This window comes from Tachyglossus aculeatus, chromosome X3, assembly GCF_015852505.1.
Source record: "Tachyglossus aculeatus isolate mTacAcu1 chromosome X3, mTacAcu1.pri, whole genome shotgun sequence".
Lineage (NCBI taxonomy): Eukaryota > Metazoa > Chordata > Mammalia > Monotremata > Tachyglossidae > Tachyglossus > Tachyglossus aculeatus.
This window is the reverse complement of record NC_052099.1, coordinates 33,449,181-33,465,347: the sequence shown is the minus strand read 5'-3', so window position 1 is coordinate 33,465,347 and position 16,167 is coordinate 33,449,181. Positions and strand designations below refer to the sequence as shown.

Below are 16,167 nucleotides of genomic sequence, written 5' to 3'. Positions count from 1 at the left end.
ACACCCCAGCTTTTCCCTCTATATTCCTAACTTTTCCTCCAGGGAACGCCCCAATGAGGCTTATCAATGGCTTCCTTGACTTTCCTGATATTTTCTGCCTGGCTCACTAAACTTTCCTTTACTTTCTTAATAGTTTTCCGCCTGAGACACTTCCTGTGGCTTTGAATTTCATACACCTACCATCTGCAGGTTGAAGAAGTTGTTTCTTTTTATGTGTTTGGACTACGCCTTTCAAGCTCCACTGCCTGCCTTCCCCGGGTGTCTCCTTTTCCTGCTGATGTGGGATTGGTGATAACAGTTCTCTGCTCTCCCAGATTACACCGTTCCCAGATAAACTTGGAAACTAGAGGCTAAATCTAAATTTCAAGCAGTTATGATTCTTAGCAAATAAGAGCAGATAAGGAGTGGCCCCAGTCGAATCACCCTGACCCATTCGAGGACACAGTCTCACAGAAAACCGAACAAAAAATTCTTGAAAGACCGTGGGCACGGACCTCAACCTGATTATTTTTAGTTGGTCAAACGGAGCCATGCCTCAGATGAAAATCCCTCATTTTGGTATTGAAAACAAAGCTTCTCTCACCTGAAGGAGACATCAATCAATCAGTGGTATTTATTGAGTGCTTATTATGTGCAAAACACTGTACTAAGCATTTGGGAGAGTACAAAACAGCAGATTTAGCAGACACATTCCCTGCCCACAACAAGTCTACAGGGTCTGTGATGCCTATTCGGGGTGGAGGAGGGCAGTTGAAAACACTGTGATCAAACAGTGTTTATGACAAAGCCAGGTCTACAGTGAAGTTAATTTCCAGTTAATTCTTTTTCCAAGTGTTTGTTTACTGTCGTACAGCCATGATGATTTTGTGCCATCGTAATCGACCTGACAGTATGTTGTCAACCAACTTTAATAGATGTAGTTTGCAGAATTACTTCCCCAGGGAGAGATGTGGAATAAAGGTACATTTATTTGAGCAAATGAAAACATTTTCTCAATATTATATTCACTCTTTACATTGTGTTTGTGGAAAAAAAGGTCCCGAGGAAGTCTCTACCGTAAATAAATGAAGCGATCCTTTCTTTGCTTCCGTGGTAGTGTATCACACCCCAGAGAAGAGCATAAATCTCTCGGCTGAATTTGAAACGGACACATGTGAAAACAACGTCATTGCCTCGTTTGAAAAACGCCTGTTGAAAAACTTAGAGGCCCTGGTCCGCGACTTGCACTGTGAGATAAGAGAGTGGAATTCCCAGTGCCATTCTGCTTCAGACGCGATGTCTTTGTTAACCCACAAGCTGACATTTATGTTTGTAGGTGAGTCTCAAGTGGATATTTTGGTATTTTGAAGTACAACAGAATGGGATGTTTGTACACGGTCATGGAGGGCAATGTGGGATAAGAATAATAATAATAATAATGATAATGGCATTTGTTAAGCGCTTACTATATGCAAAGCACTGTTCTAAGCGCTGGGGGGGGATACAAGATGATCGGGTTGTCCCACGTGGGGCTCACAGTCGTAATCCCCACTTTTCAGATGAGGGAACTGAGGCTCAGAGAAGTGAAGTGACTTGCCCAAGGTCACGCAGCAGACGTGGCAGAGCCAGGATTCGAATCCATGACCTCTGACTCCAAAGCCGGTGCTCTTTCCACTGAGCCACGCTGCTTTGGTAACCCTCTCCCAGGCTGATTCTGATTCCCCAGATCTCAAAGCAGCGTGGCTCAGTGGAAAGAGCCCGGGCTTTGGAGTCAGAGGTCGTGGGTTCGAATCCCGGCTCCACCAATTGTCAGCTGTGTGACTTTGGGCAAGTCACTTCACTTCTCTGGGCTTCAGTTACCTCTTCTGTAAAATGGGTCTGAAGACTGTGAGCCCCCTGTGGGACAGCCTGATCGCCTTGTAACCTCCCCAGCGCTTAAAACAGGGCTTTGCACATAGTAAGTGTTTAGTAAATGCCATTATTATTATCACTCCTGCATACCAGCCCCCAGCTAGCGAAGGGCACTGTGACCACTCTCTTTGTGCCAGTGGATTGGCGAAGGAGTGAACCAGAACCACCTTCCTATGTGCAACCCCGTTTGAAGAAGGTGTAAGCTCGTATCATCTGTAGGTAATAATAATAATGGCATTTATTAAGCACTTACTATGTGCAAAGCACTGTTCTAAGCGCTGGGGAGGTTACAAGGTGATCAGATTGTCCCATGGGGGGCTCACAGTCTTCATCCCCATTTTACAGATGAGGTAACTGAGGCCCAGAGAAGTTAAGTGAGCTTCCCAAAGTCACACAGCTGACAATTGGCGGAGGTGGGATTTGAACCCATAACATCTGACTAAGCGCTTAGTACAGTGCTCTGCACACAGTAAGCGCTCAGTAAATACGATTGAATGAATCTGACTCCAAAGCCCGGGCTCTTTCCACTGAGCCACGCTGCTTCTCCTGCTTCTTTTAGACTGTGACCCCATTGTTGCGTAGGGACTGTCTCTATATGTTGCCATCGTGTACTTCCCAAGCGCTTAGTCCAGTGCTCTGCACACAGTAAGTGCTCAATAAATACGATTGATTGATTGATTGATTCTCCAGGTAGTCCCTGTTCCTTGAGACTGGAGGTAAATCGGACCAATATTGAGAAGAAGTGTGGCCTCATTATTATTATTAATAATGCGGATAAACCTCTCCTCCTTGATTTTCTCCTAGCTTTTCTTGAAACTACTGACGTTTCAACGTGGAATAATAAATTCCATTCATTACCACATAATTCCATTTGCTTAACCAATGAAGGTTGGGATGATAGAAGGTGTTTTTTTTTTTAAAAAGAAAAATCTCAGTTCTTTAAGGATAATTCTGATAACCCTCTTTCATGCTGACAACAGTGATTTGTTCTGTTGTCTTGGAAAGTGACTCGAGTCTGCTAACCTGGACAAATGATCTTTTTAAACCGTAAATCCCATTATGGATCTTGGACTGCTAGATACTAATGAATCATACTGATAAAGGTTTTAGAGGTCCTTAGAATAAAGGTACGTAGGTATATGTCTATAAAGAACTATAGCATACCCGGTGTTATATTTTAAAAGTCATTTCACTGAATAAAATCTGGGTCATTTGATCTACTTCATTAAAAAAAAGATCATTAAAAATCTTTCTGGCAAAGATAGTGATTTCTTTTTAAGCTTGTTGAGATCCGGTAGAAATGATAGAAGAGATCCCTAATGGTCTCTGGTTGTTCTGAAGAAGATTAACAGGTCTCCTGGAGGGGTAAAAATGTTGGTTCTTAGGGAAGGTAAATATTGAAATGTCAATTGAATGAGTGAGAACACATTAAATTAAGCAAAATGCAATTTTAAAGAAATGTTCACTTTCAATCTTGGAAATGTCTATTGTTGTTATTTAAAAGATGCACTTCAAGAGCTCCGGCTGTCCTAGGGTGCACTGTCATTTCCAGAGCTTGTTTTGAAGTCAGGGGAGGGAGAAAAAATGGAAATGGGAGAGAGGATGTGGGGGAAGGAGAGAAGCAAACTGAAGAAGATGCCAATAATAATAGTAAATAATTGTGGTATTTGTCAAGTGCTTACTGTGCGCCAAGCATAGTTCTAAGCGCTGGGGTAGGTAAAAGGTAATCAGATTGTCCCGCGTGGGGCTCACAGTCTTAAACCCCATTTTACAGATGAGGTCACTGAGGCACAGAGAAGTTAAGCGGCTTGCCCAAGGTCACACAGCAGACAAGTGGCAGAGCCGAGATTAGAACCCACGTCCTCTGACTCCCAAGCCCGGGCTCTATCCACTAGGCCATGCTGCTTCTCACGTGCATGGCAAGGTATATCATAAGATTTGGAGGCTTTCCTGTCTGTCTGATTGGTTTAATTCCAGGTGGATTAGTACAGTGAGGTTTTCGTCAAAATCATTAGCCCAGGATATTTGTATTTTGTAGTACAATCAGGTGGTGACTGCCCCATCTCAGATTAAATGATACCAAAATTCAGATAAACGATTGAAGCCGTTTCCTTTTCCGGTCCGGCAAACAAGCAGCACGGCATAGAGGATAGAACCAAGGCCTGGGATTCTGAAGGTCATCATCATCATCATCATCATCATCATCAATCGTATTTATTGAGCGCTTACTGTGTGCAGAGCACTGTACTAAGCGCTTGGGAAGTCCAAGTTGGCAACATATAGAGACAGTCCCTACCCAACAGTGGGCTCACAGTCTAAAAGGGGGAGACAGAGAACAAAACCAAACATACTAACAAAATGAAATAAATGGAATAGATATGTACAAGTAAAATAAATAAATAGAGTAATAAATATGTACAAATATGTCATGGGTTCTAATTCTGGCTCTGCCACTCGTCTGCTGTGCAACCTTGGGCAAGTCACATCACCTCTCTGGGCCTCAGTTACCTCATCTATAAAGTGGGGATTGAGACTGTGAGCCCCGTGTGGGACAGTGCTCTGCACATAGTAAGCACTCAATAAATACGATTGATGATTGATGATGACAGGGATGGTCTGTCCCCCCCGTCGTTGGGTAGGGACCATCTCTCTACGTTGCCGACTTGTACTTCCCAAGCGCTTGGTACAGTGCTCTGCACACAGTAAGCGCTCAATAAATACGATTGAATGAATGAATGAATGCTTGGCACGTAATAAGCGCTTAACAAATACCGTCCTTATTATTACTAGTACTAATATTAGTCATAAAGCATTCAGCTCCATGGAATTCTCTCTTTGTAGTTTTTCCTTTTTCACTGGCCTACGAAGATTTCTGTGAGACCTCTGACTGTTCCAATTCGGCCAACTACGTCAAAAAGGTAGAGTGATTTTTATGCTCCCAAGGAACTAGAAGCCTTCTCCTCCTGCACTTTAAGGTGCAAAACCATAAGAGTAGTGGCGAAACCTCGGATAATTCAGTCCCCAGCACCCTCTGGCAAGAATATTTGGGGATTTGGCCTCGGAACTCCGGCCTGTTTGTCACCTGGGCCTGAACTCTGCCCGTTTCCAATCGTTCCCGAGCCCGAGTGTCCCGGTCAAGCGTCAGAGGAGTCTCCATAGATTAGGCGTCCCCCTCAAGGAGAGCAGGGAAAAGACCAGGAACAAAGCCAGACATGAAGAATTTGTTGGACTCTTACCTTCAGCTCCGTAGCCTTTCCCGATGAAGCCCTCATTTCCTTGGCTCACTCTCCCTTCTGCGTCGTCAGTGCACTTCGATCCGTGACCTTTGGACGTTTGATATCGCTCCACCCCCAACCCAAGACACTTATGTACACATCCATAAATTATAATAATAATAACGATGGCATTTATTAAGCGCTTACTATGTGCAAAGCACATATATAATGAATATATATTATATAGAATGTATATATCTAAGACTTTTGTTTTCAAATAGCCATCAATTAACTTTCTCTTCACTCTTTTCTTTTAAAGCACTGGATTCCATGATATCTCAGTTAATCTTTCATTTTCTTACCTTTTATCCCTCCTAACACCTCTTCGGCACTTTCACCTCACCTAATCCCGTGGGTAGTCCCTCCCTCTCCCCCCCCAGTCAATCAATAAATGGTGTTTATTCAGCACATACTCTGCATAATAATGAATTAAACACTTGTAAAAGTACAGTACAATATAACTAGTAGATATAATCCTATTTTACCACTCATCTATAGAAGAGTGTTAAGACTAGACTGTGAGCCCGTTGTTGGGTAGGGACCGTCTCTATATGTTGCCAACTTGTACTTTCCAGGTGCTTAGTACAGGCCTCAGTTCCCTCATCTGTAAAATGGGGATGAAGACTGTGAGCCCCCCATGGGACAACCTGATCACCTTGTAACCTCCCCAGCGCTTAGAACAGTGCTTTGCACATAGTAAGCACTTAATAAATGCCATCAGTATTATTATTATTATTTTTTCATTCAATTGTATTCATTCATTCATTCATTCAATTGTATTTACTGAGCACTTACTGTGTGCAGAGCACTGTACTAAGGGCTTGGGAAGTACAAATCGGCAACAGATAGAGACGGTCCCTACCCAACAACGGGCTCAGTGCTTACTAGGTGCCAAGCACTGTTCTAAGCACTGGGATAGATACAAGGTAATCAGATTGTCCCCCGTGGGGCTCACAGTCTTCATCCCCATTTTACAGATGAGGTAACTGAGGCACAGAGAAGCAGCGTGGCTCAGTGAAAGAGCACGGGCTCTGGAGTCAGAGGTCATGGGTTGTGAGCCCACTGTTGGGTAGGGACCGTCTCTATATGTTGCCAACTTGTACTTCCCAAGCGCTTAGTACAGTGCTCTGCACACAGTAAGTGCTCAATAAATACGATTGAATGAATGAATGAATGAATGAATGGGTCCAAATCCCGGCTCCGCCAACTGTCAGCTGTGTGACTTTGGGCAACTCACTTAACTTCTCTGTGCCTCAGTTCCCTCATCTGTCAAATGGGGATTAAGACTGTGAGCCTCCCGTGGGACAACCTCATCACCTTGAAGCCTCCCCAGCTCTTAGAACAGTGCTTTGCACATAGTAGTCGCTTAATAAATGCCATTATTATTATTATTATTACTATTTACTTATTAATGGCACTTATTAAGCGCTTACTATGTGCAAAACACTGTTCTAAGCGCTGAGCACTGTTCTATGCGCTGAAGTGACTTGCCCAAAGTCACACAGTTGACAAGTGGCAGAGTCGAGATGAGAGCCCACGATGTCTGATTCCCAAGCCCGGGCTCTTTCCACTAAGCCAAGCTGCTTCCCTAAGCTGCTTGGGAGTGTGCTATATGCGTACTAAGTGCTTAACAAATACCGTAATCATTATTATTGTTAATATTATTAATCTCCAGATGGATTTCTCCCTCCCTAAATCTCTTCACCTGGCCTGCATGGCCACCTACTGCCCCCCTTGGATAATTTTCGGGGGGTCCAGGCATCTTCTCATTCATTCATTCAGTCGTATTTATTGAGCGCTCACTGTGTGCAGAGCACTGGACTAAGCGCTTGGGAAGTACAAGTTGGGAACATATAGAAGCGGTCCCTACCCCACAACGGGCTCACAGTCTAGAAGCCCTAGGAGCGCTTACTCTCACCTCCGCAACATTGCCAAGATGCGCCCTTTCCTCTCCATCCAAACCACTACCCTGCTGGTTCAATCTCTCACCCTCTCCCGACTGGATGACTGCATCAGCCTCCTCTCTGATCTCCCATCATCATCATCAATCGTATTTATTGAGCACTTACTGTGTGCAGAGCACTGTACTAAGTGCTTGGGAAGTACAAGTTGGCAACATATAGAGACGGTCCCTACCCAATAGTGGGCTCACAGTCTAAAAGGGGGAGACAGAGAACAAAACCAAACATACAAACAAAATAAAATAAATAGAATAGATATGTACAAGTAAAATAAATAAATAAATAGAGTAATAAATATGTACAAACATATATACATATGTACAGGTGCTGTGGGGAAGGGAAGGAGGTAAGATGGGGGGATGGAGAGGGGGCCGAGGGGGAGAGGAAGGAAGGGGCTCAGTCTGGGAAGGCCTCCTGGAGGAGGTGAGCTCTCAGTAGGGACTTGAAGGGAGGAAGAGAGCTAGCTTGGCGGATCTCCCCACTTCAATCTCTACTTTCATTCATTCATTCATTCAATCGCATTTATTGAGCGCTCACTGTGTGCAGAGTGCTGGACTAAGCACTTGGGAAGTCGAAGTTGGCAACATCTAGAGATGGTCCCTACTTGACAGCGGGCTCACAGTCTAGAAGGGGGAGACAGACAACAAAACAAAACATATTAACAAAATAAAATAAATAGAATGTGTACAAGTAAAATAAATAAATAGAGTAATAAATCCATACAAACATATATACAGATGTAGAGGTGCTGTGGGGAAGGGAAGGAGGTAAGGCTGGGGGGATGGAGAGGGGGAGAGGAAGGAGGGGGCTCAGTCTGGCTACTGCCTGGATCGTCTTTGTGCAGAAATGCTCTGAGTACGTTACTCCCCTCTTCAAAAATCTCCAGTGGCTACCAATCAATCAATCAATCAATCAATCGTATTTATTGAGCGCTTACTGTGTGCAGAGCACTGTACTAAGTGCTTGGGAAGTACAAATTGGCAACGTATAGAGACAGTCCCTGCCCAACAGTGGGCTCACAGTCTAGAAGGGGGAGACAGAGAACAAAACCAAACACACTAACAAAATAAAATAAATAGACTAGATATGTCCAAGTAAACTAAATAAATAAATAGAGTAATAAATATGTACAGACATATATGCATATATACAGGTGCTGTGGGGAAGGGAAGGAGGTAAGACGGTGGGGATGGAGAATCAACCTACGCATCAGGCAAAAACTCCTCACCCTGGGCTTCAAGGCTGTCCATCACCTCACCCCCTCCTACCTCACCTCCCTTCTGTCCTTCTCCAGCCCAGCCTGCACCCTCCTCTCCTCTGCCGCTAATCTCCTCACCGTTAGGCCTCGTTCTCGCCTGTCCCGCCATCGACCCCCGGCCCACGTCATCCCCCGGGCCTGGAATGCCCTCCCTCTGCCCATCCGCCAAACTAGCTCTCTTCCTCCCTTAAAGGCCCAACTGAGAGCTCACCTCCTCCAGGAGGCCTTCCCACACTGAGCCCCTTCCTTCCTCTCCCCCTCGTCCCCCTCACCATCCCCCTCATCTTACCTCCTTCCCTTCCCCACAGCACCTGTATATATGTATATGTTTGTACATATTTATTACTCTATTTATTTATTTATTTTACTTGGACATATCTATTCTATTTATTTTATTTTGTTAGCATGTTTGGTTTTGTTCTCCGTCACCCCCTTTTAGACTGTGAGCCCACTGTTGAGTAGGGACTGTCTCTATATGTTGCCAACTTGGACTTCCCAAGCACTTAGTCCAGTGCTCTGCACACAGTAAGCGCTCAATAAATGCGATTGATTGATTGATTGATTGATTGATTTCGGACTGTGAGCCCACTGTTGGGTAGGGACTGTCTCTATATGTTGCCAACTTGGACTTCCCAAGCACTTAGTACAGTGCTCTGCACACAGTAAGCGCTCAATAAATACGATTGATTGATTGATTGATTACCTAAAGGGCATCTCTACAGCCCGGTGGGAACCCGGGAAGGCTATTTTCAAGGGTCTGACCACTACATATTGTGAGCTCAAGGGCAGCTGTATGGGAAGGACCAGTGTCACCTTCGGGCCATGCTCTAAACTAGCTCACTGTCTACTAATTCCGTTATATCGCGCTCTCCCAAGCAGCGTGGCTTAGCGGAAAGAGCCGGGGCCACCGGGCCGCTTGCTGACTTTACCGCGTTGATCATCATCATCATCATCAATCGTATTTATTGAGCGCTTACTGTGTACAGAGCCCTGTACTAAGCGCTTGGGAAGTACAAATTGGCAACATATAGAGACAGTCCCTGCCCAACAGTGGGCTCACAGTCTAAAAGGGGGAGACAAAACCAAACATACTAACAAAATAAAATAAATAAATAAACAGAATAAATTTGATCTGTCCTCTTGGGTGATTTTGCTCTCTAGGCCTACGCGAGGATTGAAAAGTCCCTTGAGGACCGGGCTTTGGACTCCGTGGGTGGTCCCAAGATAAGTTATGTTCTCGGATCCCTAACTGGCACGAGGGTGGATCACTGCAAACCGGGATTTGGAAAAAACACCAAGGCAAACGTCAGCAGAGTGTGTCCGGGATGCTGTGGTGAGTTGGCGGCGTTTTTCTTTCGCTCTCCTAGCCTGCCTGGGCTGGCTGCAGTTCTGGGGCAGAGTGGGACTTCTCAGAGCTTCAGCGGGTCTGGAAATGCGCAGAGCAATGGGGGGACAAATCAATCAATCAATCAATCAATCGTATTTATTGAGTGCTTACTGTGTGCAGGGCACTGGACTAAGCGCTTGGGAAGTCCAAGTTGGCAACATCTAGAGACAGTCGCTACCCAACAGTGGGCTCACAGTCTAGAAGGGGGAGACAGAGAACAAAACCAAACATACTAACAAAATAAAATAAATAGAATAGATATGTACAAGTAAAATAAATAAATAGAGTAATAAATATGTACAAACATATATACATATATACAGGTGCTGTGGGGAAGGGAAGGAGGTAAGATGGGGGGGATGGAGAGGGGGACGAGAAAGAGAGGTACTAAACTTTCCTCCTCCCCCCTCTGCCCTCCTCCTTTCCCTCTTCTGCCCTCTTCCTCCCCCTCCTCCTTTCCCTCTTCCTCCTCTTCCTCCCCTCTCTCCTCCCCCCTCGCCCTCCTCTTCCTTTTCCTCAGCCACTAAAAGGTATTTATTGAGCGCTTACTATGTGAAGAGCGCTATATAATAATAATGATGATGGTATTAATAATGATAATGGCATTTATTAAGCGCTTACTATGTACAAAGCACTGTTGTAAGCACTGGGGAGGTTGCAAGGTGAGCAGGTTGTCCCACAGGGGGCTCACAGTCTTTATCCCCATTTTACAGATGAGGGAACTGAGGCCCAGAGAAGTGAAGTGACTCACCCGAGGTCACACAGCTGACAAGCGGCAGAGCAGGGATTTGAACCCATGACCTCTGACTCCAAAGCCCCATGCTTTTTTCCACTGAGCCACACTGCTTCTTCACTGCTACTACTATGTTACTATGTTCCAAGCGCTGTTCTAAGCACTGGGGTAGATACAAGCTAAATAAGTTGTCCCATTTGGGGCTCCCAGTCGTAATCCCCATGTTCCAGATGAGGTCACCGAGGCACAGAGAAGTTAGATGGCTTGCCCAAGGTCACACAGCAGACACATAGCGGAGCCAACATTAGAACCCACGACCTCTGACTCCCGAGCCCGGGCTCTTTCAATCAATCAATCAATCAATCAATCAATTGTATTTATTGGGTGCTTACTGTGTGCAGAGCACTGTACTAAGCGCTTGGGAAGTACAAACTGGCAACATATAGAGACAGTCCCTACCCAACAGTGGGCTCACAGTCTAAAAGGGGGAGACAAAACCAAACATACTACAAAATAAAATAGAATAGATATGTACAAGTAAAATAAATAAATAAATAAATAGAGTAATAAGTATGTACAAACATATAATATACAGGTGAATAAATAAATAAATAAGTTACAGATATATACGTACATAAGTGTCGTGGGGCTGGGAACGGGGAAGAACAAAGGGAGCAAGTCAGGGTGAGGAAGCAGCAAGTGGGAGAAGAGGAAAGGTGTGTGTGTGCGCTTTGGAGGGGGCCTTTGGGAAGGCCTCCTGGAGGAGAGGTTTCCAGAGAAGCAGCGTGGCTCAGTGGTGAGAGCCCTTGTCAGCTGTGTGACTTTGGGCAAGTCACTTCACTTCTCTGGGCCTCCGTTCCCTCATCTGTAAAATGGGAATGAAGACTGTGAGCCCCCCCCCGTGAGCCAACCTGATCACCTTGTAACCTCCCCAGTGCTTAGAGCAGTGCTTTGCACACAGTAAGCGCTTAATAAATGCTATCATTATCATTATTTTTATTATTATTATCAGGCACTGTCCCTGTCTGGCCCAGGCCTAGCTCTGTCTGTCTCCCCCTTCTAGACTGTGAGCCCACTGTTGGGGAGGGACCGGCTCTAGATGTTGCCAACTTGGACTTCCCAAGCGCTTAGTACAGTGCTCTGCACACAGTAAGCGCTCAATAAATATGATCGACTGACTGACCGACTCTGGCGTGGCACGGCTCTCAAGTGGCACCGCTGAGGGGGCCCTGAGCTGGGCTCTGTTCGCCTCCCACCTTGGGTCCCAAACCTAGTTGCCCACGGCTACAGGTGGCCCTGAGGCCTTCCCAGACTGAGCCCCTTCCTTCCTCTCCCCCTCGTCCCCCTCTCCATCCCCCCCCATCTTACCTCCTTCCCTTCCCCACAGCACCTGTATACATGTATATATGTTTGTACATATTTATTACTCTATGTATTTATTTTACTTGTACCTATCTATTCTATTTATTTTATTTTGTTAGTATATTTGTTTTTGTTCTCCGTCTCCCCCTTTTAGACTGTGAGCCCACTGTTGGGTAGGGACTGTCTCTATATGTTGCCAACTTGGACTTCCCGAGCGCTCAGTACAGTGCTCTGCACACAGTAAGCGCTCAATAAATACGATTGATTGATTGATTGATTACTCTATTTATTTACTTTACTTGTACCTATCTATTCTATTTATTTTATTTTGTTAGTATGTTTGGTTTTGTTCTCCGTCTCCCCCTTCTAGACTGTGAGCCCACTGTTGGGTAGGGACTGTCTCTATATGTTGCCAACTTGGACTTCCCAAGCGCTTAGTACAGTGCTCTGCACACAGTAAGCGCTCAATAAATACGATTGATTGATTGATTGATTACTCTATTTATTTATTTATTTATTTAACTTGTACCTATCTATTCTATTTATTTTATTTTGTTAGTATGTTTGGTTTTGTTCCCCGTCTCCCCCTTTTAGACTGTGAGCCCACTGTTGGGTAGGGACTGTCTCTCTATGTTGCCAACTTGGACTTCCCAAGCGCTTAGTACAGTTCTCTGCACACAGTATGTGCTCAGTAAATAGGATTGATTGATTGATTGATTGAGGCCCGTGAGATGTTTGTTTTCTTGTCTTCTGGCTCCCTCTTCTGCTTTGTAAGAAAAATAACTCCCGGTTGAGAAAAGCCACAAAATCCCTCAGTGGAGCTTGACATTCCTCCTTCTCCTCCTTCTTTTCCCTTCCTTCTCCTCCACCCTTCTTCCCCTGCCTTTCCCCCTGTCCTGACCATCCTGGAGGGTGGGGTATTTTGGGGGCTAGCACACTGCGATCAGTAAATCGTATTTATCGAGCGCTTACCGCGTCCTGAATGCTGTACTATTCTATTTTATTTATTTTTATTTATCTATTTATCTATTCTATTTTATTTTGTTAGTATGTTTGGTTTTGTTCTCTGTCTCCCCCTTTTAGACTGTGAGCCCACTGTTGGGTAGGGACTGTCTCTATATGTTGCCAACTTGGACTTCCCAAGCGCTTAGTACAGTGCTCTGCTCACAGTAAGCGCTCAATAAATACGATTGATTGATTGATTGATTGTACTGAGCACTTGGGAGAATATGATATCCCAATATCACAGTGCTGTTAGATATGCCTCCCCCTTCTAGACAGTGAGCCCACTGTTGGGTAGGGACCCTCTCTGTATGTTGCCAGCTTGTACTTCCCAAGCGCTTAGTACAGTGCTCTGCACACAGTAAGCGCTCAATAAATACGATTGAATGAATGAATGAATGAATATGTCCCCTGCCCACAACGAGCTTATAGTCTAGGGGGGGAGAGTGACATTAATATAACGTCAGTCAATTGAGAAGCAGCGTAGCTCAGTGGAAAAGAGCCCGGGCTTTGGAGTCAGAGGTCATGGGTTCAAATCCCGGCTCCGCCACTTGTCAGCCGTGTGACTTTGGGCAAGTCACTTCACTTCTCTGGGCCTCAGTTCCCTCATCTGTAAAATGGGGATGAAGACTGTGAGCCCCACGTGGGACAACCTCATGACCTTGTATCCCCCCAGCGCTTAGAACAGTGCTTTGCACATAGTAAGTGCTTAATAAATGCCATTATTATTATTATTATTATTATTATTATTATATAAATAAATCGACTGTGGACTTGAACATAGAGAAGCAGCGTGGCTCAGTGGAAAGAGCCTGGGCTTTGGAGTCAGAGGTCATGGGTTCAAATCCCGGCTCCGCCAACTGTCAGCTGTGTGACTTTGGGCAAGTCACTTCACTTCTCTGGGCCTCAGTTCCCTCATCTGGAAAATGGGGATGAAGACTGTGAGCCCCATGTGGGGCAACCTGATCACCTTGTAACCTCCCCAGCGCTTAGAACAGTGCTTTGCACATAGTAAGCGCTTAATAAATGCCATTATTATTAGGCGCTGAGGGGCTGAGGGAGGGATGAATAAAGGGAGCAAATCTAGGTTTAAGGGTGATACAGAAGGGAGAAGGAAAAGGGAAAGAGCACGGGATTGGGAGTCAGGAGGGCTGGGCTGCCACTTGTCTGTTGTGTGACCTTGGGCAAGTCCCTCTCTGTGCCTCAGTTCCTCATCTCTAAAATGGGTATTCAATACCTGTTCCCCCTCCCCTTTAGACTGAGAATCCCGCACAATTCCTGTCTGATCCAGTTGGATTGCATCCACCCCGGTGCTTTCTACAGTGCTCCACATAGTAATAACTTAACAAATAATAATAATACTAATGATGGCATTTATTAAGCGCTTTCTACGTGCAAAGCACTGTTCTAAGCACTGGGGAGGTTACAAGGTGATCAGGTTGTCCCACGGGGGGCTCACAGTCTTCATCCCCATTTTACAGATGAGGTAACTGAGGCACAGAGAAATTAAGTGACTTGCCCAAAGTCACACAGCTGACAATTGGCGGAGCCGCGATTTGAACCCATGACCTATGACTCCAAAGCCCGGGCTCTTTCCACCGAGCCACGCTGCTTCTCTATATTATTATTATTATGCTGGGAAGCCAGCAGTAGCCTTTGCTCACTCCAGGTTGTGAAGCAAAGTGTTGTTGGCATTGTTGTTAAAAACGAAATTAAAAACAGAACGAAATTTTGTTTTTAACAACAATACCTGGGAGTAGCAGAAATCACACTTGAGGCCTCAGTGAAACACCCGTGGAGTTCAAGTGTTTATGCTTGAGGGACCGAGCCACGCTCATTCTCTATATTATTATTATTATTATTATTATTATTATTATTATTATTATTATTATTATTATTATGCCAGGAAGCCAGCAGTAGCCTTTGCTCATTCCAGGTTGTGAAGCAAAGTGTTGTTGGCATTGTTGTTACAAACGAAATTAAAAACAGAATGAAATTTTGTTTTTAGCAACAATACCTGGGAGTAGCAGAAATCACACTTGAGTCCTCAGTGAAACACCCGTGGAATTCAAGTGTTTATGCCTGAGGGACCGAGCCACGCTGCTTCTCTATATTATTATTATTATGCCAGGAAGCCAGCAGTAGCCTTTGCTCACTCCAGGTTGTGAAGCAAAGTCTTGTTGGCATTGTTGTTAAAAACGAAATTAAAAACAGAACGAAATTTTGTGTTCAACAACAATACCTGGGAGTAGCAGAAATCACACTTGAGGCCTCAGTGAAACATCCGTGAAATTCAAGTATTTATGCCTGAGGGACCGAGCCACGCTGCTTCTCTATATTATTATTATTATGCCGGGAAGCCAGCGCTAGCCTTTGCTCACTCCAGGTTGTGAAGCAAAGTCTTGTTGGCATTGTTGTTAAAAACGAAATTAAAAACAGAACGAAATTTTGTTTTCAACAACAATACCTGGGAGTAGCAGAAATCACACTTGAGGCCTCAGTGAAACATCCGTGGAGTTCAAGTGTTTATGCCTGAGGGGCTTTTTGGAAAAACAGGAATGTTTATGAAAACGTCAACGATTTACACATGTAATGTGCCCATGGCGGTGCCACCTGTCTCTCACGGCTGTCTGAAGAGCCGTTCTTTTTAATGTGGTTGACAGACCGTCAGAGGTGGGTTTGGAAATGATTTTTTGGCAACTGCCGTGTTTCCTAGGAAAGATGTAAAAAGGCGGCCGCCCCTTCTTCCTTGCCTGCGCTCTTCCATTCGGCTGGGTTTTCCAACACCCGAATCGGCACGCTCTGTTGGGGTTCCCAGCCGCCGTGACGGGTCTCCAAAACAAAGTAAGGATGAGCCAAATAACGAAAACCAGACACGGCTCGTCTTTCCTTCCTAGTCTCATTTCGGTAGGATTTCTTGGGAATCTGCGTCTGAGATGTGTGGTATTGGAGAAGCGCTTACTAAGTGCCAGGCACTGTCCTAAGCGCTGGGATAGATACAAGGTAATACAGTTGGACGCCCCATCCCGCACAGGGCTCGCAGTCTTAATCCTCATTTTACAGAAGAGGGAACTGAGGCTCGGAGGAGTGAAGTGACTTTCCCGAGGTCGCCCGGCCTACGAGTGGCTGAGCCGGGATTCGAACCCAGGTCCTGGGCCTGTGCTCTACCCACTGGGCCACGCTGCTTCTCCAGATGTTGGTTTTCTCTTATCCCCGTTGGGATGGTATGAAGTGGCAGAAAGGGTGTCAGGGTGGAGGAGCAGGGCGGGGGATTTGGGGTGAAGCCAAACCAGATTTTG

General features: G+C 45.2%; 2 protein-coding genes across 2 annotated transcripts in view; one reads left to right on the top strand and one right to left on the bottom strand.

The window, feature by feature from the left end:
• GLIPR2 (GLI pathogenesis related 2) overlaps positions 1 to 5,169 on the bottom strand; it is a 62,997-nt gene extending 57,828 nt beyond the window's left edge. Inside the window, exon 1 of the mRNA XM_038770527.1 lies at positions 5,127 to 5,169. The gene's annotated coding sequence lies outside the window, so the exon portion shown is untranslated. The remainder of the gene's footprint in view (positions 1 to 5,126) is intronic.
• The window catches only part of LOC119948806, a 54,646-nt gene that overhangs the window by 24,292 nt on the left and 14,187 nt on the right, over positions 1 to 16,167 (top strand). Inside the window, exons 6-8 of the mRNA XM_038770295.1 lie at positions 1,097 to 1,315; positions 4,732 to 4,808; positions 9,546 to 9,717. Coding sequence (XP_038626223.1) covers positions 1,097 to 1,315; positions 4,732 to 4,808; positions 9,546 to 9,717 — 468 coding nt within the window. The remainder of the gene's footprint in view (positions 1 to 1,096; positions 1,316 to 4,731; positions 4,809 to 9,545; positions 9,718 to 16,167) is intronic.